The sequence below is a fragment of the Palaemon carinicauda genome, chromosome 38 (assembly GCF_036898095.1).
Source record: "Palaemon carinicauda isolate YSFRI2023 chromosome 38, ASM3689809v2, whole genome shotgun sequence".
In the NCBI taxonomy this organism is placed as follows: domain Eukaryota; kingdom Metazoa; phylum Arthropoda; class Malacostraca; order Decapoda; family Palaemonidae; genus Palaemon; species Palaemon carinicauda.
Window position 1 is genome coordinate 42833290 of NC_090762.1, and position 27834 is coordinate 42861123.

Below are 27834 nucleotides of genomic sequence, written 5' to 3' on the forward strand. Positions count from 1 at the left end.
ACATTTCTTTGGAATAGATCGAACACCTAAAATTTTAAAGAAGACTTTCTCAATAAGCCAATTTTATCTGTAGTTGAACAATGATAATAATTATACAGTACTAACAAATAGTAATAACAACTCATACTCACCATAAAAACCTGAGGAAGTGTGAGGTCAGCATCAGCTGCTAGAGTATAGAAAGGACACAGTGGAGACTCCACATACAGTAGACGACGTAGAGCTGGAGATGCATCAGCAGACAAAGAACGTAACAGCTCAGAACGTTCAACCAGTAACAACAGTGTATGATATGGTTTCAACGACTGAAGGCCTTTGAGAAGTCCCTCATACTGTTAGGTGGTAATAAATAATCAATATTAAGATCACTATTAATAATACTTGCTCTCTACTGACTTTAATTCAAGTATCCAAGGAGTATATAAGACAATGCATGTAACTGTTCCATAATCTGTAATTTATTAAACTGGCATAACAATATTGAATCTCATGGGTGTCGACAAAGCTATGGAAGGCATCACTGTTCCTCTTCTTTTTATAATCATGAAAAGCATCCCAGTCAGTTACATGCTTCATTATTTGCAGATTTGCTAATTCTACTTTATATAATTTAACTCCAGGTCATTAGAGCAACATGCATTGTACAGTATGTATGAAGCTGTCTATATGTGCATATCAATTAAAGCCATGGTACCTGCCCTGTGCTGTCCTTAATTCAAAATGTCTGTCAGTTCTCAAAAAAATATTTTCATTTCACCTTCTTCTGTGGCCTACTCCAAAAAGTAAATCAATGTTTTCTCATTCCCTTCCATATTCAAAATTTTTCAGCATGTGGATACCACATTAAAAAAAATGTCCTTAAAAGCCTTGTCTATTTGCTAATGTCTCCACAACATACAGAACATCTTACACACAGCTGTAAAATTTTGCTTAGTTTACTATAGGGATAATGGTGATTAGCAGTTGTATATTACTCTTTTCCCACTTCACGGAGGTTATTGAAATTGTTTTCCTTACATTTGCTATAGATCTACCAAAATATCCCCATCTGCCATAATATAATCCTCCTTTCCTTACCATTTGACCTGTTAAATTCAATGCAATAGGCATTGCACCCTTCAGAAAGGGTAGTGTCATCAGTGCAACTCACATTGTGTACTGTAACTATTGCAAATTTACTATTTTTCAATCTATCTGTATTTATAGTAACTATACAAACCTGAAACCTTTAATAGGAGTATGACTTCAGCGAAGATGGAACAGCCATTAAGCAATTAAAGAGGTAAACGCAGATGGCTGTCTAGTGAGGATAACCTGGCCTACCTGACAGGTAGCACTACCTTCTCTGTGACCTTTGGCTTAGAAATTGTGGTGTGGTTCAGGCAGGAAGTGTAACTTAGAGGTCTCAGGTCTGTATGGTTAAGGAAAATACAATTTGATTAAAAAATTTGGAATGTTCCTATACTGATACTCATCCTTAGCAGGTAGTAAATTCCCTATTTACCAAACTGGCTGGTTTTACTGACCCGACAAATGCCAATGTACTTTGGTCCTGTATAGGAGCAGAAGTCATGACTCTTGTTCAACCTCATAACCGCTTTTGCATAAAGATGTTGGAGGCATTAGGCTAAGCCTACACTAGGGACTAAAGGACATTTTTAGGAGAACCTATATCCTTGCAGATATGTGTCTAAATGTAATGGCATTACATGATCAATAGAAATGCATTCATTCTCTCCATTCTTCCCCTGGTAAAGAAGGATGGGGAAGATATTTCAATACAAACAAATATAAAGAAGAGATCCCATACTCTGTTGAATAGCTTACCTGCATCATTCATCCATCCTAGTTCCAAAGAGGCACAGCTGCTAAAGCACCACAAGAAAGAGGAAGAAGTGAGGAAAAGGGAAAGGAGAGAGGGAAAAGGGGAAGAAGAGGGGAAAAAGGGGAGGAAGAGAGGACAAAGGACAAGACATTCTTACCTTTCATTCTTGAACTTACATCTTGACCAGTATTAAAGATGAAGTGATTCTTGTCATGTGCTGGAGCTAGCCTCGCTACACAACCTGATGAGTAGTGACCACAGGTCATAAGGGGAAGCGTAGATTTCCTCCAGACCTTCCTATTAGTGTTGGAAGGCGTCCTGCCAGACAGCCTGAGGATACGGTACCAGAACACAGTACACTAGAAGCTTCCGTTTTTGGGAAGTCGCGAATAGGTTGATTGTCAGTGAACTCCACAAAGTCAAATCTTTGTTGGCTATCTGTTGTATCAAAGACCATTCAGAGCCTACTATCTGAGTCTATCTCCTCAGATTGTTTGCCAGAACATTTTTCTTACCCAGAATGAAACAGGCTGATAGGGCTACTGAGTTGTCTTCCGGCAATCTGAGGATTTCTACAGCTAGATGGCAAAGATGTGAAAAAGTACCTCCTTCCTTGTTTATGAGTGACACTACCGTAGTGTTGTTGCTGATCAGCAGTATGGAGTGGCCTGACAGTACCCTGAAAGGCTGCCCTCATTTCCAGGAGGTTTATGTTGCTATGTTCCTTGGATCTGGAACAAAGCCCAGATGCTGTGAGGTGCAACAGGTGAGGCCCCACCCATCTTTGGATGCATGTGTGAAAAGCAACCATTTAGGGGAGGAGAGAGAAGGTCTACTCCCATGAGCAGATTGGTGTCTGACACCCACCAACTCAGGTCTCTCTTCTGCTCTGACCCCTACCAGCACCAAGGTGTCTGGAGGGTCGAAGTGCTGAGACCAAAAGGTTTCAGCTGCCGCAGTAGAGCGAATGCCTAGGCACCCGTTGGGGACTAGTTTTTCCTAGGAGATTAGGTGCCTCAGACGCCTTTGTCACAGAACTGCTGACAATTCATCCTGCAAAAGAAACGGTTAAACTACCCATTTCATTTTCTCTGCTCATTCTTTGGATAGGAAGACTTTGCCTAGTTTGGCGATGATCCTCATTCCTAGATATATCATCTCCTGTGAGAGTTGCAGGGATGACTTCTCAGAATTTACCATAACCCCAGATCCAGGCAAAAGCGGAGAATCCGGTCTCAATGGAGAAGAAGGGTTTCTGTTGAGTCTGCTAAAATTAGCCAATCATCTAGATAACGAAGCAGACAAATGTTGTTCTTGTGAGCCCAGCTGGACACTAGGGTAAAGATCCAAGTGAACACCTGTGGTGCTGTGGACAGGCTGAAGCACAGCACCTTGGACTGGTATATCTTTCCAATTAATGTGAATCTCTGGTACTTCCTTGAAGATGGATGAATGGGGATCTGGAAGTGCGCATCCTTGAGATCTAACGATATCCTCTAGTCTGATGACCTATCTGACTATCTGGGTTGTCTCCATCCTGAATGGAGTCTGTTCGACAAACTCGTTCAGGGCAGATAGGTCGATGACTGGTCCCCAGCCTCCAGATGCCTTATCTACACAAAATAACCAAAAGCATGGGGACCCATCCAGGCCCTCCTGGAGTTTCCTTCTCTAGCATGGTCAGGACCTTGAGCTGAAGGGCCTGTTCCTTCACATATGAACTTGACAGTGTGGGATGGAAGGTCAGAGAAAGGCGAGAGAGTGTATACAGGACGATGTATCCCTCTTGAAGTACAGAGACCAACCAAGGATCGGCCCTATGGAGCATCCACCTCCGACAAATGCTCTGCAGGCATCCGCTAAGTGGTGGATAGGTTGACGAAATGCCCTCCCTAGCGGGAATGTCTGCATTTCCTTCTCTTGCCACCTCTGCCCATCTTGATGCCTTTAGATTGAAAGGGTAGCTTAGGACCTTGAGATTGTGCTGCCTGTTTCTGCAACTGAGAAGTCTTCTTTGCACCCTGGCGCTTTGTTGGGAACAATCTCTGCAGTGATGGCATCGTAGAGTAAGGGCGTAAAATCATAGCCCTATGGAGGAGAGAGTCCAGGTCTGCCTTCCTCCATATGTCCGCCACTGCCTCAATGAACTCCACGTTCCATGTGTAAGAGGGACGGACCATCCATTGAGGAGTTGCACAACTTCATTGCCTATCTCCTTGGCAGCTGCATCTGGAATTCTGAGATGACAGCATCATGCCTTCTCAAAATCAAGTTGATCAACTGGTTGACAATGTTCTGCATCAGGAACTCCAGTGTTCTAGCTCTTGAGAAGAGGAAGGCTGACATAGCCTCCCTCTTCTGGGTAATGGAGAAGTCCTCACTCTTGACAAGTAGTCAAGCCATCAAACTGATTGCAGAGCATACTTCGCAATCTGTTCCATGTTGACAGCATCGCATCTGTTGCAGAGAAGTGCACTGGTAAAGTTACCAGTTTATCCAAAGAAGAATTCTGTGTAAGGGCCAGAATTGTCAGATCCAAGGGTAGTGGAGAAGGATTGTCCTCCACTATTTCATATTACTTCTTCTGATGTACAAACGGCAGAGAAAGTAAACGAAACGAGTTCACAGACCAGAGGGACTGAGATGTTCCCGCCGCCTGAGTGTTAGCCCTCCTCCTTGCTGCCTTGACCAAGGCAAGGCTACCCTAGTCTTGGTGGGTCTCAGAGTATAGTAAAAGAGGTTTAGGACCATATCCTTACCCGCTGCTGGGTTAAGATCCGGTTCCCCCCAAAGGAATTGACCTTCCGAATGCAAGATAAGACTTGCAGAAAGACAAGATCTTCTTTCTGTTCCAAGGGGAAGATTTTGGGGCTGGTAGATGCAGGCAACACCCCATTAGAGTGTTCCGATCCATTGTCAAAAGGTTCTTCCTCCTATGTGATCGCACCCATAGCAGCCCGGGAAGGGTCTAGGTTGTCAACGAAGATCTATCTCACAGATTAATGATAGGGTTCCGGCTAATGGAAGAGGCCTTGGTAGCCAGTATTTCTGGTACCTAAAGAACTTCACAGATCAAGGAAGTCTGAGGGCAGCATGAGGAGGAAGCTGCTCAGCAGAACTACTGTGCCTAGGGTTAGTAGAGCTTCCGATCCCCTTGGAGGAACTCGACACCTCCAGTGGGATGGTTGAAGTATCCGGAAGTGGGACTATTGGAGGAAGGTTGGCCAGTCCTGCTATCACTTGCTTCACTGCCTTGACTAGGGCCAGGAAACATGGTGCGTCTTTCGAGAATGGAACTTTTCTCAAAGAGGCACCCTGACAGTGCATCCTTGACTTAGGTGTGGTGTCAAGGAAAGGTTGAGCACAAGAGGATGTCTTATGCTCTTCCCTAAACTCAGCTTCCTTAAGGAAGTGAGTGCCGTCAGAGTGACCTCTTGGCTGAACAGATAATGAAGGCACAGCACCTTTACCCTGTAAGGGAACCTGCTGTTTACCCCGGTAGGAAGACCAAAAGCTGATAAGAAGTGCTAGCACGTGCAACCTCATCAGCGCAAACAGGTAAGGTGTTGTCTACTTGTGCTTGTCTAACCACCTGCATGTAGCACGCTAGTGAGGTAGAGCTCATCTGAGCGTGCGTAGTCAAACCTTCTAGCGGTTGCGAGTCAAGGTGGTAAGACTCGCCACAATGAGCAGCGTGCATAGTAGAGGTAGCAAGTGCACCCCCCTCAGGTAGAAGAGCTTACCCAGCCACCTCGCTCAGCGATTGGGTGCGCAACCGCGAGCAAGACTCATCCACTGGATTGAGTATAGTGAGCTTCCCTGCTAGTGCATTATGCAGAGAGACTCTTCTGCTCATCCTATTCTCCGAAGAAGAAAGGTGAGCATCCTTCCTATACCGCAACTGAGAGGAAGGACGGGCAGAGAAGGAAGTTCTACCTCATGAGAGGTGGAAGCCAAAGGCTCAAGTTCTTTAGAACCTGACCTTGCATAGGGATGAGCACTACGTTGTGTTGACAGTGTGCAGGTGGGATTGCAAGCAATCAATCTAACTCTATCGTTGTCCAACTCAGAAAAGGTACATTCTGATGAACTGGCATGGATGAGTCCATTGCCCTTTGTTGGAATCCCTGGGAGGGAGATCACTCGGGCAAAGGCCTCCCCTCCCGTGGATGGGGAGGGCGATCAACACCTGTTGCCACTGCTGGAAGCTCTCCTTATAATTGAGAAGATTGCTGAACAGTGGCTGGTGGAGGGTAGCTTCCCTTGGAAGAGGAAGTTGCCCAACACCTAAAGGCCGACCTTCGGACAGCTCATTTTGCTTAATCCCTGGCTGGACAAACCCAGATCCCAAACTAGTCCCAGGGTTCACCCTGGAGGAATTCCCCAACTGGTAACTCTGAGGAGAACTTGTCAGCAACTGTTCCCAACCGTCTGCCGAAGCAGAACCAACGGTTGAGTCAGTTGGTCATGCAAGAGAGAGTCGGTCCACAATCTACAGTGTCTTGAGGGGAAAGATGGAAATCAACCCTTGAGGAGGCTTTACACCCCAACTGTGTGCCCAACTCCAAGACCTCAAGAAGCCTTTCCCCCCTTGGAGAACCCGTGATCCCCTAGGAAGGTCACAGCTGATGCACGTCAGTGGAAAGAGACTCCCTGACAACAGCGGCCAGCGTTGCTTCGCTAGGGGAGGCTACAGAGGCCCCCGGAGCGCAGGGTTGTTCCAAAGTCAAATGAACACCACTCATACTCGACCAACTCCCAGAGAATGCCGACCAAGCAGTCAGAATGGCGAAGTTGAGCCAATGGAGTTCGCTGGCGAGGCTTCTTCCCTTCTGAAGATGAACCCGAAGTGGAAGAATCCCTCTTAGCCTTCTTCCATCGCCTGCTAAACCTTACCCACAGGGAGGGAGACCACTCCTGATACTCATTGCAAGAAGACTCCTGCATGCATGAGTGACCACCACACGCAGAGCAGAGACCGTGAGGATCTATCTCCACAACTGACACGAAAGTTCTGCAACAGCACACTTCAATGCTGGGACAAACCTGCATGGTTACGATCCCACGGGTAGACACACCTGAATAAGAAATAGAAAGGAAAGATTTTAGCTTTTAGGCCAGTTCTTTAATCCCATTGGTATTTGTGGATTTTAATGGGAAAGTAAGGTAATGTCCATACTCTACCGAGCCAAAATAAAAGGTATTGGTTTGTTACTAGTGCAGGTGTGAGCAGGGTGGCTGGTCTAACCCCGCTCCTCCTCCGCTAACTAGTTCAATTGTTTGAATAAAGCAACTTTAGCAGGAAGCATATACAGAAACAACATCATTTTCTATGAGGAACAGATTATGATCGCTGTCACCATTGACTCAATTGGAGGAGGTGAAGGAACAGCTTCCTCCGTAACATACAATTTCTGCTGTTGAGAAAGGGCTGGAGTCAGGAGTTTGGTAGCCCAGTTCAATCAGAGAGAATTCTTGGGTCTGGTGACACGTGAATTCACTGATGAGTGTGTTCCGTGCACTCATCGACCAGGAGAGCTCAATCTCTGACATCCCATCCTTGATATGTTCCATGGATTCCTCTCCAAATTTTTTCAACTTTCTGATAAGGCATAGAACTTTGAGGAAGGTTGATTCCAGCTCCAGGTTTCCTGTCTACGCCGGGATGTGGCCCTCGACGGGAGGAAGGGGACCTTCCCTAGTCCAAGATACCTCTCTTCCCCATCGAAGGAAAGGGTTCGACAGAAGTGCGTGATGATTCCTCTTTCCCTTCGGTGAGCAACCTCTCAAGGCTAAGGAACGAGCCTGGCCTGTACTGCAAATGAATGCTACAAACTATGTGCGTATTCTCCAGTGGCCAAAGTCTAAGTGAAGGTAGTGCTACCTGTCCAGTGGTTGGAGGTTTCCCAACCCCCTCTTGTGTTTACCTCATTAAAAAGCTTGATGGCCGTTTCCAGCTTTGCTAAAGTCATACTCCCATATAAGGTTGAAGGTTTGTAGAATGTATAAAAAAAAAAAAATTATAAAGTACCACTTCTCTCCTCTCAACCCTTGTTATTAGTCTTTTTCTATTTCTATCACTTAAATTAAGCCTCAAATGAATCACCTAACAGCCATTATAATTGTTGGCTTATAAAAGAACACAAAACAACAAACTTACATTGACAGGGTGGCCTGTGGCTAAACTGCGGTGTACCTTTTGTGGTAAACAAAAGCTGACTTCAATCCACTTATTGAGTCTAACTTGAACAATACCCGATCTGCACAACCTGTGGAGACAAAATCTTCAAATTATGTTTATCTTGAAAATATAACAAGTCTGATAAAATCCCAACTCTCTGTCTATAATGATATGAAGTCTATCTAAATTACTTTGATAACAGGAAACAGCAGTAACAAACTAACTTAACTCTTCATGAACTTGTGCAAGATGCTGGGCAAGAAGACTACGTTCCAGAATGAGCTGGAAAGGTGAAACCTGGCCATCCTCTGGTAACTGAGATGCCTGGAAGGTCAAAATTATTGAAACAATCAACGTCCAGTAATAAACATAGACACAAATGCTCAATAAGATTCAGATAAATAATTGGGTTTCTCTTCAATACAAAAAAAATTTCTATATAAACTAAAGCTTTTCCCTTTAACAAGAAACACCATTCACTTAAATATGTGACATTTTCACTTAAAACCTATAATAAGGCTCTTTTTTTTATGCAGGTGTACTTGAAAGGCAACAAAATACTTGTACCTACCTCATCATGAGCAGCTACCATTATCTTGGCTTCCAAAGACAGAAACTGACAACGGTATTCTTCATGTCGTAATGCCAGCCCTAAGCGCATGCTGAGATCATGGTAACAATCGACAGCATCGTGGTCAAGAGTTGCCTGGAAAAATAACTGATGAGTGACTGTAATCTTAATAAACCAGTCTGCATAAGTTACACAAAGCTGTCTTATGGTCATTAAAAACATCGTTGGCTATAAACTTTGGCAATTACTCTGCCATTCTAGTCTCCATTATTATTACTGTTGTAACTGATTCTAGAAAAGCTAGATTTAATCATGAATGTCCACATGTTAACAGTACTATCTTAGTAAAATACTGTACAAGTTTTGCATATACTTTTACAAACATTATTCCAATTCACAATGCATATTAATTAAAGTTTTCTATAGTAAGAGATCCAATAATAGCAAATTGCATTATTACTACAGCTAAAAGGGGTATAGTACTATAAATAATTACAAACACCGGTATGAAAATAGGAAAATGAAGACAGGACTTAAAGAAGAAATAGGCAAAACATGAAATGAGAGTTTCCTGAGATGGAGTTTAGAGCTACAAAGTACTATATTAAATGTACAGTAAATAGCTATGTATATTGTACAATATATCAAAAGGAAAAATAAAGCTTTCTAATTTCATAAAGAGTTCTTCCACAGTTATCTTGATTTGCTTCACAAAATATTCAAGACTTACTTTTAAAGCAAAGACAATATTAAACAAGATGATCGTTGAAGTTCTCCTTCTCTCTTGAGGCCGGTCCTGGATCTCTTGTGCATTAAGGAGAACTGGGTGGCCTACAAACCTCACATCATTCACTTTCAGTTCGAATTTCTTATCGCCTAGTTCATTCTTAACAGCAAACAAATTTGACATCACCTGCAAAGGATGGAGCATAAAAATAATAGCACAAATATGTTTTTATTTTTACTTACAGAACTTTTGTATCCAAATAAAATGCAGAAAGTGGAATATCCTTTAGCTACTTAATACGTTTTTTTTTATAAAAACTGTACTTCCTAATAAATAAAGCAATAAATATCCTAACCTTATCACTAAATCCAGCAAGCTTCCCATTACTTATGTTAGATGTCTGTGGTAATGGAGTAGTTGTTGCTGAGCTCTCTTCTATAAGTGAGTAAGGATTTCTTCTTTTATCTGAAAAATGTTATTTTTATTAATAAAATAAATTTTTGAATATACTTACCCGGTGATCATATAAGCTGCAACTCTGTTGCTCGACAGAAAAACCTACAGTCAAAATACGCCAGCGATCGCTATGCAGGTGGGGGTGTACATCAACAGCGCCATCTGTCGAGCAGGTACTTAGTACTCCAAGTAAACAAAGAACCAAATTTCTCCTCGGTCCACTGGGTCTCTATTGGGGAGGAAGGGAGGGTCCTTTAATATATGATCACCGGGTAAGTATATTCAAAAATTTATTTTATTAATAAAAATAACATTTTTCAATATTAAACTTAGCCGGTGATCATATAAGCTGATTCACACCCAGGGGGGTGGGTAGAGACCAGCATTACATGTTTACATTATTATGAGCTAAGTATTTTGTATTTCATTTTAGCAGTTATTCAAAATAACAAACAAAATAAATAAGTACCTGGTAAGGAAGTCGACTTGAACAATTACTCTGCCTTTTTAAGTACGTCTTCCTTACGGAGCCTCGCGATCCTCTTAGGATGCTGAGCGACCCCTAGGATCTGAAGTATCAAGGGTTGCAACCCATACAACAGGACCTCATCAAAACCTCTAATCTAGGCGCTTCTCAAGAAATGACTTTGACCACCCGCCAAATCAAGTAGGATGCGAAAGGCTTCTTAGCCTTCCGGACAACCCAAAAACAAAAATAAAACATTTCAAGAGAAAGATTAAAAAGGTTATGGAATTAGGGAATTGTAGTGGTTGAGCCCTCACCCACTACTGCACTCGTTGCTACGAATGGTCCCAGAGTGTAGCAGTTCTCGTAAAGAGACTGGACATTCTTAAGATAAAAAGACGCAAACACTGATTTGCTTTTCCAATAGGTTGCGTCGATTATACTTTGCAGAGATCTATTTTGTTTAAAGGCCACGGAAGTTGCGACAGCTCTAACTTCGTGTGTCCTTACCTTCAGCAAAGCTTGGTCTTCCTCATTCAGATGGGAATGAGCTTCTCGTATTAACAGCCTGATAAAATAGGATAAAGCATTCTTTGACATAGGCAAAGATGGATTCTTAACTGAACACCATAAAGCTTCAGACGGGCCTCGTAAAGGTTTTTAAATAGAACTTAAGAGCTCTTACAGGACATAAGACTCTTTCTAGTTCATTTCCAACCATACGATAAGTTTGGAATATCGAACGATATTGGTCAAGGCCGAGAAGGCAGCTCGTGTTTGGCTAGAAAACCAAGTTGTAGAACATGTAGCCGTTTCGGATGAGAATCCGATGTTCTTGCTGAAGGCATGAATCTCACTGACTCTTTTAGCTGTGGCTAAGCATATCAGGAAAAGAGTCTTTAAGGTGAGATCTTTCAGGGAGGCTGATTGTAGCGGTTCGAACCTGTCTGACATAAGGAATCTTAGTACCACGTCTAAATTCCAACCAGGTGTAACCAAACGACGCTCCTTCGTGGTCTCAAAAGACTTAAGGAGGTCCTGTAGATCTTTATTGTTGGAAAGATTTAAGCCTCTGTGACGGAAGACTGATGCCAACATGCTTCTGTAACCCTTGATAGTGGGAGCTGAAAGAGATCGTTCTTTCCTCAGATATAAGAGAAAGTCAGCTATTTGAGTTACAGAGGTACTGGTCGAGGATACGGATACTGACTTGCACCAGTTTCGGAAGATTTCCCACTTCGATTGGTAGACTCTAAGGGTGGATGTTCTCCTTGCTCTAGCAATCGCTCTGGTTGCCTCCTTCGAAAAGCCTCTAGCTCTCGAGAGTCTTTCGATAGTCTGAAGGCAGTCAGACGAAGAGCGTGGAGGCCTTGGTGTACCTTCTTTACGCATGGCTGACGTAGAAGGTCCACCCTTAGGGGAAGTGTTCTGGGAACGTCTACTAGCCATTGAAGTACCTCGGTGAGCCATTCTCTCGCGGGCCAGAGGGAAGCAACTAGCGTCAACCTTGTCCCTTCGTGAGAGGCGAACTTCTGCAGTACCTTGTTGACAATCTTGAACGGAGGGAATGCATATAGATCTAGACGTGACCAATCTAGTAGAAAGGCATCTATATGAACCGCTGCTGGGTCCGGGATTGGTGAGCAAAATATTGGGAGCCTCTTGGTCATCGAGGTTGCGAAGAGATCTATGGTTGGCTGGCCCCAGGTGGCCCAAAGTCTCTTGCATACATGCTTGTGGAGGGTCCATTCTGTTGGAATTATTTGTCCCTTCCGACTGAGACAATCTGCCATGACATTCAAGTTGCCTTGGATGAACCTCGTTACTAGTGATATGTCTAGACCTTTTGACCAGGTGAGGAGGTCCCTTGCGATCTCGTACAATGTCAGAGAGTAGGTCCCTCCTTGCTTGGAGATGTACGCCAAAGCCGTGGTGTTGTCCGAGTTCACCTCCACCACTTTGCCTTGAAGGAGAGACCTGAAGCTTTTCCAGGTCAGACGTACTGCCAGTAGCTCCTTGCAGTTGAAATGCATTGTCCTTTGACTCGAGTTCCATAATCCCGAGCATTCCCTACCGTCTAATGTCGCACCCCAGCCTACGTCCGATGCGTCCGAGAAGAGAACGTGGTTGGGAGTCTGAACAGTCAGGGGAAGACCCTCTCTAAGGTTGATATAATCCTTTCACCAAGTCAGACAAGACTTTATCTTTCCGGAAACCGGGATCGAGACCGCTTCTAGCGTCTTGTCCTTTTTCCAGTGAAAAGCTAGATGGTATAGAAGAGGACGGAGGTGTAGTCTTCCTAGTGACACAAATTGATCCACGGATGACAGTGTCCCTACCAGACTCATCCACAGCCTGACTGGGCAGCGTTCCTTCTTCAGCATCTTCTGGATGGATAGCAGGGCTGGGGGCTGATCGTCTTGTTCAGCAACGTCCTCATCAGAGGGTTCCTCATCCGAAACTGATGAGGAAACGGCAACGGAGTGGGCAACGTCTGACTCGCTGAATCCGGTCGCATTGGTGGATGCGTGACGGAGCCGGACGCAATATCATGGCACTGCTGCACAGTCTGTGAACTGTCAACAACCATGGGTGCGCGAGGAAGTACAGCGTCAACCCGAAACTGTCTAGACTGTCTGGGTTGTGCAGTCAATACCCTACCGGGTTGCTGAGGTTAACGCACTGCGTCACAACAAGTCACCTCTGCTGGTTGTTGAACGTCCTGAACGTCAACAACCACCTCCAAGCGTCGCTTAACGTCAACGTGCGACTGGCAACCCACACTGGGTCGCATCGGTGGAGGAACCACCTCAACTGGCAGACGCGAGTAGGTTACCTCAGCGTTAACAGGGCGCACAACCGACCGGTTGGAAGGTTGTTGGCCAGAAGGAGGAACCACCTCAACTGGCAGACGCGAGTAGGTTACCTCAGCGTCAACAGGGCGCACAACCAACCGGTTGGAAGGTTGTTGGCCAGAAGGTTCTTCTCCGCATTTAAGTCCTCTATCAAGGATGCAAGCTTGGACTGCATGTCTTGCAGCAAAGCCCATTTAGGGTCTACGGGAGCAGATGTGGCAACAGACGGGGTTAGCGACTGAGGCGGAACCATTTACCATCCCTGAAAGCCTTGTTATGTGTGACATAATAGTACAGCAAAACTTCAAAGGCTCGACAAAAGTTGAGAAGTTGACCTGTAAACAACTTGGAGCGTCTCCTGGCTAGGCGCCAGGGCGAGTCTACCAGAATTGAGAAGTCTATCTGGGCAGAGGCATGAACTCCCAAGCCGAGAACTTCTCTCGTGTCCTATCAGACTCTCGCTCTATAAGCCAGTTTAAAAGAAGGGAAATCAAAGGCTGTATCCCTAAAACTCCTCCTGGTGCAAAAACCAGTCGCCTAGCCAACGTAACGCTCTCTAGGAGAGCGAGAGAGCACTAGCTTAAAAATAACGGCTTCGAAGTAGCTAGGCCTTGTGTAAGTTCTGACGTTTAGGCGAACGAGGAGCAGCAGTTACAAGATCCGGACGAAGATCCTTAAAAAATCATCATGATTTAATTAAAGTCCATAGGAGGCTAAGCAGCTTAAGGCTCCTCTCCAAATGACAGAGTCCTCAAGGGAATATCAGTAGGAGGGAGAACAGCACTTTCTCATCTACAGGAACCTTGTCCGATAAAAGCTAGGTTATCTCAGTGAGTCTCTCACTGGTGCATTAGTAGCAGACCAGAAGGCAACGTCATGTAACTGCTTGACAGTCTGTGAACTGTCAACAACTGAACTGTCAACCACAACAGGTGCGTGAGGACATACAGTGTTCACTCGAGACTGCTTTGACTGTCTATACTGAGCAGTCAAAACAACTCTAGAATGCGGAGGTTGACGCACCGCGTCAAAACAAAACAACTTAGACTGTTGTTGTACCTCGCGAACGTCAACGGAAGGTTCCGTGCGTTACTGAACGTCAACATGCGGCTGGCAGGGTACACTGGAACGCATGGGTGGTGGGACTCTCTCAGCTGGAGTGCGGCAGAAGGTCGCCTCAGCGTCCACAGGACGCACAACCGTGTTGGTTGTAGGCTAGAGGTTGGTGCAGTGTCAACCTTCTCCGCACGAAAGTCCCGCATCAATGACGTTAACTGAGACTGCATGGTCTGCAGCAAAGACCACTTAGGGTCTACAGGAGCAGGTGCGGCAACAGACGGTGTGACTGCCTGATGCGGTACCGCTTTGCCTCTCTTAGGAGGTGAGCAGTCGTCGGAAGACTGCAGCGAGTCCGAACTGACCCAGTGGCAACAACTGGGCCGTTGGACTTGCGCGGAAGGGACCGACTTGCGCTTAATAAGCCGCGAGACCTTGGTCCATGGTTTCTTACGAGAAACCTCTTCCGCAGACGAGAAATAAATGGGCTCTCTCGTCTTTGTGTGGGTGGGGCGATCTTGGGTAGATACGCCCGAAACCACGGAGGGAAACGTCTGTTCGTTGATCAAGGCCTGACGAACCCATAAGTCGTTCGACATTACTTCTCCCCTGGGCTTGGGAGCTTGCAAGAGGTCCCGGACTAGGTGAACGACAGGCACGAACAGACGAACCCTCGGACGCAACACTGTAACACTTTGCGCATATCACTTTATCACTTCGATTTTCTGTTTTGCACTTATTTCACTGAAATCGAAACTTTTACTGATTTCTACCTGAAACACGCAATTCTACCCTTCATTAAAAGGTAGTAATTGCGAAATCAGTCGTATAATGCAGCTCATTAATACTAGCAAAAAAACAGAAAACATATATAAAGATAAAAAATTCAGTGGCTGGGAAAGAGACTAAACACTAGTTCAAATAAACTACGTTTACAATCTCTCACCGCACATAGCCTGAGGACAAGAATAAAACCCTAGAAACGTTTTACCTTCTTCCCCGTACAGCGACTCGGGAGGAGAGTAACACGAGAACAACGTTACCCGCTTGAACGGAACATTTTCTCTCCTCTCTCTCCCTCCGTCTCTATCTCTCTCTCTCTTTCTCTCTTGATTTCGCACCTAAGAGAAGAGCCCAATTATATATCGTCAAAAAAAAATGTTATTTGACTAAAGGAAAAAACTGAAAGGTTTTCCAAATAAAAAGTTCCTTTAATTTAGAATTTAAAACATTTAAGTTAAGAAAGAATGAACGAAACGTCAGAATCGATTTACTCTTACTGCAAAGTGAAACCGTGATACACTCTCTCTCTATCGTAACGATAGAGCGCATGTTGAACGTCCTGAACGTCAACAACTGCGTAGTCTAAAAAACTAAACGTTAGTTCATCTTTGAAAACAGTACGAAGACTATCAAAGAAATTCTTTCATAAAACATTAAATTTAAAAAGTTTTAAATTCTTTAAAGGCTAAATACGATATAACGGGCTCAACGTTTATTAACTTCAGTTCCAAGTTAGGACCGCCTACTATCAGGAAAGGTCGCATATAACCAAAACATAAAAATTTATTTTTATATGTTTATAATAAATGGAAAGTTAATCGAAGAGGCCTAATAAAGGCGGAGAGATATAAAAAATATAGATCTATAACGTGTTAAGCAAAATTACTAAAAACCTAAACACACTTCCGTCTAAGGGAAGGGTTGGCCATTTAAAAGTGAAAGAGAGTCCATACTCTCTTTGTCACCATAATTAAATCTATCCAAAACGAGTTCAAGTTTTGAGATGAAGATAAAACACCTGCATAGCGAAAGCTCAAAACTAGAATAGTGTACTTCACCAAATAGTTGTGAAAACAAATCCAGTTAGTAACAGCGTATTAGTAGGTCTTGCCGGTAGCCCGACAGAGAGAAAATTGGTTCTTTGTTTACTTGGAGTACTAAGTACCTGCTCGACAGATGGCGCTGTTGATGTACACCCCCACCTGCATAGCGATCGCTGGCGTATTTTGACCGTAGGTTTTTCTGTCGAGCAACAGAGTTGCAGCTTATATGATCACCGGCTAAGTTTAATATTGAAAATCACAGATTCAATAAATGGTAACGAGTATCAGAAGATCATATTAGTAAATAAAATATCCATCATGTGTACAGTAATGAAAGTGGGAAATAATGATTGGAAACATTATACAGTATATTATTCAGTAGTAAGGGTGCATAGCCATTCCTGACAAATTAAAAGCACCGGAACAAAAATTAAGCAATTCACATAGTTAATACATTAGCTTTACTTTCAGCTTTAATGAAAATGATTGTACATTATATGAAATTTATAGTCTCTTAAATCCATGTCATACAGTATCAGAGAATTTTAGATAAATTTGACAAATTTGGAATTTATTTGTATTTTCCCTGAATATACAAACCTGTACCAACCGTGTGTCACACGATCGTGAGTTCTTTACATAAGAGAATGATAACAGCAAAGTTGGAATAAGGCAGTTGAAAATTACAACTCGGTATCAACAGCTTGCTGGTATTGGGGAAGCACTAGCCCTACCCCCTAGCTTACTGGCAAACCACTTTAATATCAGCTGGGACTTTCTAGGGGGTTGTTAATGGCGGGAAAGTATGAGTAAAGGACTAAGATTTGCATATTTATTAAAAACAACAAATTTGTAAGTGCTTGTATTTTTCCTAGTATACAAACCTGGAGCTATTTATAGGGGTATACTTTCGGTGTAGCTGAAAGACGAGCCATGATAATTTTAGTGAGGGATAACTACCCCATCCGCTAATTAGCAGGTGAGGGGTGGGGTAGACTGGCTACCCCATTCACTCACACCTCTCAGCTGAGTAACCACTTTGCTTTATGGCAGGACTTCTTGGGGGACAGGGTGGCGGCCCGATTTGTATAAATAGCTCCAGGTTTGTTTAATAGGAAAAATACAAATTACTTTTGAATTTATTTGTTCCGGCGTAGATACAAACCCTCCGCTGTTTATAGGGGTGACTTACTCTTAGGAGGGAGGAAGTCCTCACAAACTGGCCTTGGTGATGACCCAGGGTCCTCTCTATTTCAATCTGTGATTGATATTAAAAGAGACCATAACCTCGCTAAAATCAAGTGCCGATATGAGTTAATGCACTGATAGCGGCCCGCAGAAGCTTGTGTGTGAGTGGAACTAACAGTGTGGCTTGTCTTTAACATAGGAACTCTCTAACAAAACCTATTGTTCCTAAGACTTACCCAATACCCTCCCTCAAAAAGGTATTGGGGACTTTACAAAGTATTCTTCTATACTTAGGAGGCACAAGGGAAATGAGTCTTACCTGCTGTGAGGTGAGGTCAGCTATGCTGAGGCTTGCGGAGCTGTTTTCTCCAGAAGGGAAAAGGTGAAAGGAAGAAAGGAGCCAGTCATTCTTTCTCATTCATCCCAGACTAATCCGGGTAACCTCAGCCCTAAACCCTCTGCTACTTGTCCATCAAGGAGCCTGAGGTGTTTAGACCATTTGTTGTGCAACCACCACAGGACCGATGGAAAAGGTCTCCATGTTCTTGTGGGTTAGATCTTTGCAGGTAGTGGGCCGTGAAGGTCGATTGACGCTTCCACAGGCCCACTTAAAGTATCTGCGCCAGGGACGTAGCAACGCCACTGACGTTACGAGCTCTGGGTCTTAAGATGGAGGAGGGTCTAGATTGAGAGCAACCTCAATTGCCTTCTGATCCCAGAGGGGAAGGAAATCCTTGAGATCCTCCTCTTGACCTTCCCCGTGCTGGTCAACAGTGCCGACACACGGGGGCGAGCTGGTATCGTTCTTTTAAGGTAACCCCACAGATTCCTCACTGGGTAAAACCCAGTTGATGGGTCTCCGGTTACCGAACGAAGACTCTTTATCCAAAATAGGCTACACCTAGGGTACAGCACACTCGGATTTTGAGTCTTGACAATCAACTCAGGGACGCCGCTGAGGATTACTTCTCCCCGTCTCTTAGAGTAGGAGACATCAGAAGATGGATCATACAACACACTGAGTAGAAAGGGCCTTCTTCCATGTAAGGAAGCGATCTGCTGCCTGGCATAAAGGTTCGTAGAGAGGGGCCTTCAGGGACTGAAGGACCCGAACCGTATTCCCAGTAGGAGGTTGAGATCCAATGGTAGACAAGTTATTTGAAACTTGTATAAGTAAAGGTATGGATGGGAGAGAATCCCCTTCCATGACATCAGTCACAAAGGACCGAAAACTTCGCCTGGAAGACCGACGCTGAAAAGTGTCTGAGATGCCTAGACATCTTTTCCGCAACTCGTTGCGAAAGGCCTCTCTGAGAGAGGTGGTGTAGGATCGTCTCAGGCGTGAAGTCGAAGCAAAGCTACAGCTTAGGAAAGTGTTAGCATATGGCTGCTTGGAAGATCGTGTCATGGAGGAAGAGCCCTTGGAATTCCGTCAGGAGCTGCAGAAGGTCTGGGAACCATTCTGCGGGTTGCCATAGCGAAGCTATTGGAACTCCGTCAGGGGCTGCAGAAGATCCGGGAACCAAGCTCTTGGAGTCATTGATAAGATCTTGCTTATCCTGACTTGGCTGATGATTTTCTCACCAGACCAAATAGGGGAAAAAAGGTGTACACCTCTAAGCTGTCCCACCAATCTTAGTTGTAACTTTTGCCTTAGACTTATAACGTGAGACAAGTATTATGTGTGCCCCTCCCTCTTGCTTGACTTGGATAGAAATTAAGATTGTAATGTTTCGTTAATAAGTCAGAATTGGGAAGAAGATTAATAGTAACTTGCTTTGTATCTGTTCTCCCCTAGTGTGTCTGTAATTTACAAGAGATTAACTGTTAACTACCATTATAACCATGTATGATGAACTGTTCCAGTAATTCAAAAATCAGGGAGAGACTTATATTTACTTAGTTATTCCATTAGAAAAGTTTAGAGTTCTGTTGAAGAAGATGTTTGCACATATTGCTGTGAAAATTAATCCAATAAATCCTCTTATGATGTAAAAGTCATCTAATTCACTACCTCTCATCCATTATTATTTAATTCCCCAAGCCATAGTGATACCCTTCAGCTACAGCATAACTAATGTCGAAGGAAGACGTCTCAAAATGGGAAGTGGAATTTTTTTTCAAATTTACTGTAATTTCGTCTATGCGGTAATTATGTTGAAAACATTCTCTGTTCACAATATAGCTAAAGTTGCTCATCTGTACATAAAAAATATCCCTGAAATATTGACCACATGTTTTATTTGTGCAATTTACCTATGTACTGCTTGGCAGAACAGAGGAGCTGAGAAAATTATGATTATTTGCAAGCGAAGCCAGCCATGGTGGGCAAAAATCGCTTGAGGAACACAAGATAAATTAAAGCCCATTATGATACTTGAATAGTGATCCATGGAATGGTGCGCACAGCATATTCATTTACCACTTGCCTGAACAGAATGAAATTATGGTTATTAACGTGCGACATGAGCCATGGAGAAGCATAAACCATCTAAGAGTTGGGTAAATTTTTAGTTTCAGCCAAATTTGGAAAAATGCAATAAAAATATATTTGTTGCATCAGAAATAGTGTGGTTTCAATGAATTTAACGTTTATTTTGACTGCAAACCAACCGATTTAGAGATTTACTATGTATACCCTAGTTCATCCCACCAATTATGGGGGACACCCTTTGGGAACCGGGGTTTTGGGTGGGGGAAGGGGGGGGAGGGTGTTGGGGCATTGAATGATATTTGCAATAAATGAATAATTAATGTTCCAGCACCCCTCCCCCATACCCCTAACTAGGCTACCGGGGGGAGGGGGGTAGGGCCCCCCAGCGACCCCCCTTAAAGCCACAGTAATTTTCAGGGCACCACAGAACCTAACAAACCCACCTAACCTAACCTAGGGCCCTGTACCCCTACCGGGGGGGGGCTTCGCCCCCCCTGCGACCCCCCCTTATGGCCAAAGTAATTTTCAAGGCACCACAGAACCTAACAAACCCACCTAACCTAACCTAGGGGCCCTGTACCCCTACCGGGGGGGGGGGGGGGCTTCGCCCCCCTGCGACCCCCCCTTAAGGCCACAGTAATTTTCAGGGCACCACAGAACCTAACAAACCCACCTAACCTAACCTAGGGGCCCTGTACCCCTACCGGGGGGGGGCTTCGCCCCCCCCTGCGACCCCCCCTTATGGCCACAGTAATTTTCAAGGCACCACAGAACCTAACAAACCCACCTAACCTAACCTAGGGGCCCTGTACCCCTACCGGGGGGGCTTCGCCCCCCCTGCGACCCCCCCTTAAGGCCACAGTAATTTTCAGAGCACCACAGAACCTAACAAACCCACCTAACCTAACCTAGGGGCCCTGTACCCCTACCGGGGGGGGGGGGGGGGGGGGGGGGGGGCTTCGCCCCCCCCCTGCGACCCCCCTTTAACCAGGGGTAAATTTGAATATATATATATATTTTGTTAAATCACTTCTTACCTTAAACGGAAGATGACGATGAAGATGTGGAAGGTTGTGGTTGACCCTCTTCTGAATCATCAAGTACTGGAATACGTTCAGATTTGGTACAATACCACACATGTCTATCCTCACGAAAATGTAAAGGCGAATCACATTTACCACACTGGACACTTAAAGGTAATACGGAATGCTCCCTTAGAAAACGATTCACTACTTCAGGAGTTCCATTATAATTCCCATGAAATCGGCCGATCACATCAAAATAGGAATAACGACATATTTCACACAACCGTACCGGAGGATCCATGACAGTTAAGTGACGTGTGATGAAAATATAGAAACCGGAATTTTTGAAAACCGAAAACAAACGACAATCACGGGTTTCTCCCATAATGAAATAGGGAAAAAAACAAAATACTATCGTTTACAATGTTATATTGCACGAAAAACAGATCCTTGAAACAAGACTGAGAGACCAATGAATCGTCCAATAATAACCCTTGAAAAGAACCCAGTAGTATTTAGATTGGAGGAGCGACATTAGTGGGAGGAGCAAATGCGCATTCAAGTAAATATTGTCACATTACGCAATGGGGCGGAGCCAAGTAAGATGAAAACAGACATACAAACGAACAAGAGCTAGGTCCCGTGGCAGCGTAAAGGTATACAAAACACTTAGAAATAAAATGCAGACCTACATTAACTGAAATAATTATCTCTGTAAGTAGACATCAGCGTCAATAATGTATTGAGAGAAAGTTTTTTGTTATCACGTGCTTTACTAGGAAAATATATTAATATAATACATTTCCCAATTTGGTTGAATCTAAAACTTTACCAAGAGTTGTGTTATGAATTGTAGGTAATTATGATGCTTTAATTTCCAGCCACTTGAATTAGCCGTATATCTTTCTAACTTGTTATTTTGTGTCTAATAAGAATTTCTGACTATTACTATTACTGCAAATCACTCGTTATCTCCAATAATTTTTATATAAAGGGGGAAGGAAAAATCATGGCCAGAAATGGATAAAACACAAGATAGTGAGTAGAAAAAATATATGTTTTGTGTATTTGGTTAGAAATTAAAGTACAGTATTATATGCTTACCAGGGAGCCTTTGTATATTAGCGGCCAGTTCCTCCCGTGTGTTTTAAAAATGGATACCATCTAATTAAAACGATAAAGTGGGGTCCCCCATTATTGGCGGATATAGATATATAAGTATATATATTTCTAAAACTATTCATTTCCGACAGGCACAAGTGTCATTTTCAAAGAGAACGGACCTTTCGCTATAGAAAAAAGTAGTTTTTTCCATAGGTTACATTACCCTGTAAAGGTAAACATTTACCAGCTATTGTGTAGAGGTTAATGTACCGTAGGGTACGTTAAACTCATTATGGATAAAATGATATAGAAAAAATATCCCATTACTTCTGTGGCAATGGTCATACAGAAAAAATATATATGCAATGTTTACTTACTTTTTGCTTTGGTTTCCAAAATAGGCTCACCAGAAAACGGATAACGGAAGAGTAGCCTGTCTCCTCTGGATCCATTTTTAACCAGTATGATACCTAAGGGATTAACATCCATACCCTCTTCTGAAGGTTATACTTACAAACAATTACTAAGTACACGCCTATAGCTGTAATGACTAGAAATAATGCACTTTTAATTTGGTACCGACATAACGATTTATGAACTTGTTATGGAAGGCTGGAATTGACAAGTACCGTTCTTCCTCTTCTTCAAACTTTGAGAAAAATTGATGGACTGTAAACAAACTTGTTGCTATATTATTATTATTATTATTATTATTATTATTATTATTATTATTATTATTATTATTATTATTATTATTATTGTCATTATTATTATTAATTGCTGAGCTAAAACCCTAGTTGGAAAAGCAGGATGCTATAAGCCCAGGGACCCCAACAGGGAAAATAGCCCAGTGAGGAAAGGCAACAAGGAAAAATAAAATATTCTAAGAACAGTAACAACATTAAAATAAATATCTCTTATACAAACTATAAAAACTTTAACAAAACAAGAGAAAGAGAAATTAGACGGAATAGTGCGCCCGAGTATACCCTTAAGCAAGAGAACTCTAACCCAGGACAGTGGAAGACCATGGTACAGAGGCTATGGCACTACCCATGACTATTGAACATTGGTTTGATTTTGGAGTGTCCTCCTAGAAGAGCTGCTTACCATAGCAAAAGAGTCTCTTCTACCCTTACCAAGAAGAAAGTAGCCACTGAATAATTACAGTGCAGTAGTTAACCCTTTGGGTAAAGAAGAATTGTTTGGCAATTTCAGTGTTGTCAGGTGTATGAGGGCAGAGGTGAATCTGTAAAGAATAGGCCAGACTATTCGGTGTATGTGCAGGCAAAGCGAAAGAACTGTAACCAGAGAGAAGGATCCAATGTAGTACTATCTGGCCAGTCAAAGGACCCCATAACTCTAGCGGTAGTAGCTCAACGGGCGGCTGGTGCCCAGACGCTTCTCTTTTCCACACTTTATTTGATCTCATTTTCAGCTTGGTTACATTAAGTTTAAATGATTAATCAACCTTTTTGTTATCACACTTGTGAGGAAAGGTGTGTTTTATGGTATACTTTTCACTTAAAGAGTTCAGGGCCTCATTTACAACTACCTCTGCGAAAAAAAAAATCTACTTCCTGTATAGATAAAGTTCTCTGCAAGCATGCATTACATTTACAAAAGAGAAAGTTCTTTAGAGGGTGGAAAATAAGTACTCTATCCCTTTGATATCTTATAGGTAGCCCAAAGAATACTTTATTTGAAAATACTAAGCTCATGGAAATACAGCTATTCTGGTTTTGGTAAGCCAGTATATTTAAAATAAGAGTTAACTGAAATGGTTTGGGCATGCTCTTCGCACTCCCCAAGAGAGATTAGTTCACCAAACGTTTAGGTGGGCTCCACAAGGCCCTAGAAGAATTGGAAGACTCAGGGCCCGGCCAGACCAAGCGCGGCTAGCGGCGAGGTTAGCGGCAAGAGGTTATGGCGGCAAATTGAAACTTAGGTATCTTATGTAGGTGGCCAGATAGGAGGCGCGAGGCTATGGCAGCAAATTGAAACCTTAGGTATCTTATGTAGGTGGTCAGATAGGAGGCATGAGGCTTCCCGCGCCTCCTATCTGGCCACCTACATAAGATACCTAAGGTTTCAATTTGCCGCCATAACCTCTTGCTGCTAGCCGCGCTTGGTCTGGCCCGGCCCAGGCCTACATGGCTGATGACTACGAAGCGCGAAGTAGATGATGAATGGAGAAGTATTGAATTAAAAGCTCAAGAAAGAGACGTCTGGCAAAATCTAACTGAGGCCCTTTGCGTCAACAGGCGTATGAGATGATGATGAAGATTCGAAGGTATCCAATAGCTCTTGTCTTTATACCTGTTTTTTTTATTGATTTAAGTAAAATGGTGTTACATGGTATTTCAAATATAATCTTATAGAAAATACTGATCATGCCTTCTTTATCAGATTGTTACTTCCTCTTACTACTGCTTTTAATATGGTTGTGCATGAACTGCTACTTAGGGATTTAAACGAATTTGTAAGCTTAGCTTACCTAAGTATTTAGGAATAGAGAAGATTTTCATTAAGACTCATATTTGTGGTTACTGGACAAAAGTGTAGAAGTATTACGGAGTATTAGCTAAAAAGCTTTCCACTTATCTGTCAATACCTCCACCCAGCAACAGCATAAAAGAAATTTGATGTAAATATTGACTTGTAGTTGGAGAAATAAGAAGTTGGGGGCAAATGTCTCTGAATAAAAGAAACTAAGAAAAGAATTATGGAAATAATAGAAGAAACAATTGAAGGAAAGAAGAAAGTGGTGAAAAAAAGAAGATTTATAGAAGAAAATGGCCCACAGCCTTATATCAGAGAAACGGATCTGGATAAGGCCACCATTGTAATAAAGGGAAGATTAAATATGCTTCATTTAAATGCAAATTTCAGGGGAAAATATGCAGATGATTTGTGTGACCTTTGCAAAGTTGAAGAATATACTGCTGAACCTTTATTTTCATGCCTGAAATTAGAACAGGTAATGAAACTAGACACAAGTGCAGGTATGCTATAAAATCCAGCAGTGATCTTGTTGCATTTATAAGTAGGGCAATGCGTATGAAAGTAGAATTTAATAAGTCTAGACTGACCATAATAGGTTGCCCAAACTGATGACAGCAAGGTAGAATGGGATGAAAATAAAGATTGATGATTTCATTATTAATCTATTAATGGTAAAATAAGTTTAATTACAATAAGAATTAGCTTAGAAGCTTTGCAACTATCTATTGTGTAATAGAGTGTCTGCAAATTTATTTTGCGGAGTGAATAATTAGGAACCAGGAATTGGCGCAAACTAAATTGAAGTAGGAAACTGTAAAAAGCAAGAACTAAAAAGAGATATTTAAAGTAAAGTGGTAAATGAAATTAAGAGAAAAATGGAAGTAAAGAAAGCAGAGATGACTAAAGTGAGGTTTGTGAATAGTAATGAAAGAAGAGGTTACATAGGAGTAATAGGTATGAAAACAATGTTGAATATATAATCAAAAGAAAATAATTGAAACGTGAATGATAAGGATAGGCTTTGTGTCCTGTATAGTGAGGCAAATGAAACTATGGAGCATATATTTTGCTGTAATGAATTAAAAAAATTTAGAACCAATGGTAGAGAATTAGGGAATTTAGAAAACCAACTAAAGATGTTACACGGTATATTGGAAAGGTCCTTAAATATAGAATGTATGAAAGTTGGGTATCATTGTACTGTCTGTGTAGGAGGTGACTAATGATAATGAATTATCTGCATTGGAGCGCTTTGCACCTACTACGCTTCTTCTAGTAGTGTGCCCACAATCATCTTGTGTGGAGAGCAACGAGGAACTTGGAACCGAACTTGACAGGACAACAAAGCCAAAACCTGGAAATTTTTGAATTTCTGGATATTTTTAGGAACTTGGCTGATGACTGTGTCAAGAAACTGGAACATTTATTTGTAAACCTTTATGGATGATATAAACGACATAACACCAACTGTTACCCAAGAGTTACTCTGATCTACAAGCCTTACCTAACAGAAGCTATTTACATTTAACGAATATTTGGACAAATGCAGTTATGGCTGTAATAAATGTTTATCGAAAAAATGAGACAGTTGTTCACAAGTCAAATATTTGTTCAAAGGCTTCCTTGGTGGTAATTATCACTTTTGCCACCTCTTTGCTTGTTCCACTGATTGCTGTCTTCCGAAGTCACGGTACGTACATTTTAATTAAACGATACTGGTATGTTAACCTCCAAGGATTGTGTTGTTCAATATAGTAGTATGCTATATTTTATACCCTAGATTAAATGATGAGTGTTGTTAATTGGTGAAGCTTTACTAGTTTGCCGTCACTTGTAAGTATCTAAACCTCGTCTCACCTAACCTAATCTAGGAGGCTATGCTTATACTTGCTGTCGGCTTTTGCCCTTGTACTCATATTTACCTCAATTAACCTGATGCTGTGTTCTTACTCATAAAACCTCTTTGGGAGCCTTTTTGTATATCTGCGGTCAGTTCCTCACGTGTTCATTAAAAATAGACATCAACTAACCTAAACTTTCCCCGCTAACCTAACCTAACCTACAAGCCGTGTCCTTACCTACTTACCTAACGGGCGACACCCCATACACTGCCGTATTCTAAGTTAGACATAATAGTACATACAGGTGGTCGCTATAATACATACACCCCCCTCTTTGTTTGTGATTGGCTCACATGTAAAGTTAAACCCATTACTTGTGCTGTAATATATATCTGTGCATTGTAATTAGTAAACATCAATATCCCCCGCTCTTCCCTTAGCCCAACTAGGATAAATATTCCTTGCTCATCAGTGGGTTTTCATAGCTCCTGCATTCCTCTATAATTTTGACAAAATTCATTTTATTTTTGGTTGAAATAGCCCGTTAACTTCTCATGCCTCCTTATGTCTTATGGAGAGGAATCTTCTAAGACTTTCTATTGCAGAAGATGAGAGTGATCTTCCGAATGGTATGAGAGATATTCTGTGCTTGCTCGTGTTCATCTGGTCATGAGCTCCCGCCTGTTTATGCTGTCATCCGGGCATAATTTATCACCTGGTGACATGTACTTAATGTTAGTGCTTAACCTTCTGTGTGCATATGCTTCACCTTTAGCGCTCACCTATTAGTTTGCACACATCCTGGTGTGATCAGAGCAGAAGGATGACCTGAGTTGGTGAATCTCAGACTCGAGCCTTCTCAGAGGAGTAGGTTGTTGTTCTTTCCTTCCCAAGATGATGCTCTTTATGGATGGGGCCCTTACCTATAACATCACATGGTCTCCAGGCTATGGTCCGAGTCAGACAGACGGAGCCACATAAACCTCCTGGAGTTGGAAGCAATGTACCTTGTTCCTCAACTTTTCTAACAATAACTTTAATCATAGATGCTTGTATAATCTAGCAAGGAGCCGCTTTTCACAGTAACTTTGCAACTTGCCATCAAAATCCTGTGATGGACAGGATAAAGCGATCTCCCTGTCTGCCCAGTTCAAACTGGCATAAAGAACATCTTGGCAGACAAACCTAGCAGGAAGGCTCAGTTAGTTGGTTGTGAGTGGTCCTTATGGGGGTTTTACACGGTCAAACATGTTGGCCAACACGCTTGACAACACAACGTTTGAGAGAATGTTTGAATGTGTGAAAGGGGTAAACATGTTTGACCAACGTGTTGGACGGATGTCTGACGAGGCCTGACTTTTGTGGGCGGAGCTTGCTCGGTGCTTATCCATGTTTGAACGTGTGAATGGTCATCAGTCTTGAACCGTCATTCATACTCAAATCTCGCCGAGGTAACATCTGTAACATCTCCTTCAGTGACAGGCATAGTGTATCAGCTGCAAAATGAGTGACACTTGTGCCGTTAAGGATAAGGAAAGGGAAGTAATGGTGTATTTCACATATTATTACTATGTACTGATTTTCCTCAATAGATGAACATTACATATTGCATATCATAACCCACCTTTATATAATCCTTCTTAAGTACTGTGTAGATGGCAACACACGTTTCTAGTATAATCTTGGATAAGGTGCTAGATCCCATTGCAGCTGAAAATCTCAAGTCTTGCAGAGATCGGCCTGTTGCTAAGAAACGCAGTGTTGCGATCAGCCG

The 27834-nt window shown here is 42.6% G+C and overlaps 2 protein-coding genes and 1 long non-coding RNA gene across 5 annotated transcripts in view; 2 read left to right on the plus strand and 1 right to left on the minus strand.

Moving 5' to 3' along the window:
- LOC137630586 (uncharacterized) overlaps window positions 1–8698 on the plus strand; it is a 49390-nt gene extending 40692 nt beyond the window's left edge. The window contains exon 3 of the long non-coding RNA XR_011041737.1: window positions 8543–8698. This is a non-coding gene — a long non-coding RNA (uncharacterized lncRNA). The remainder of the gene's footprint in view (window positions 1–8542) is intronic.
- Nprl3 (GATOR complex protein Nprl3) overlaps window positions 1–22346 on the minus strand; it is a 38841-nt gene extending 16495 nt beyond the window's left edge. For both annotated transcript variants that reach the window (XM_068362156.1, XM_068362155.1), the window contains exons 1-7: window positions 22092–22346; window positions 9660–9769; window positions 9308–9490; window positions 8578–8712; window positions 8236–8330; window positions 7986–8094; window positions 132–332 (exon numbers count right to left, since the gene is read on the minus strand). In XM_068362156.1, the coding sequence (XP_068218257.1) occupies window positions 132–332; window positions 7986–8094; window positions 8236–8330; window positions 8578–8712; window positions 9308–9490; window positions 9660–9769; window positions 22092–22203 (945 nt within the window). In that variant the 5' untranslated portion in view covers window positions 22204–22346. The remainder of the gene's footprint in view (window positions 1–131; window positions 333–7985; window positions 8095–8235; window positions 8331–8577; window positions 8713–9307; window positions 9491–9659; window positions 9770–22091) is intronic.
- A 3152-nt stretch (window positions 22347–25498) lies between these two features.
- The window catches only part of LOC137630588 (transmembrane protein 231), a 128567-nt gene continuing 126231 nt past the window's right edge, over window positions 25499–27834 (plus strand). For both annotated transcript variants that reach the window (XM_068362161.1, XM_068362160.1), the window contains exon 1: window positions 25499–25909. In XM_068362161.1, coding sequence (XP_068218262.1) covers window positions 25771–25909 — 139 coding nt within the window. In that variant the 5' untranslated portion in view covers window positions 25499–25770. The remainder of the gene's footprint in view (window positions 25910–27834) is intronic.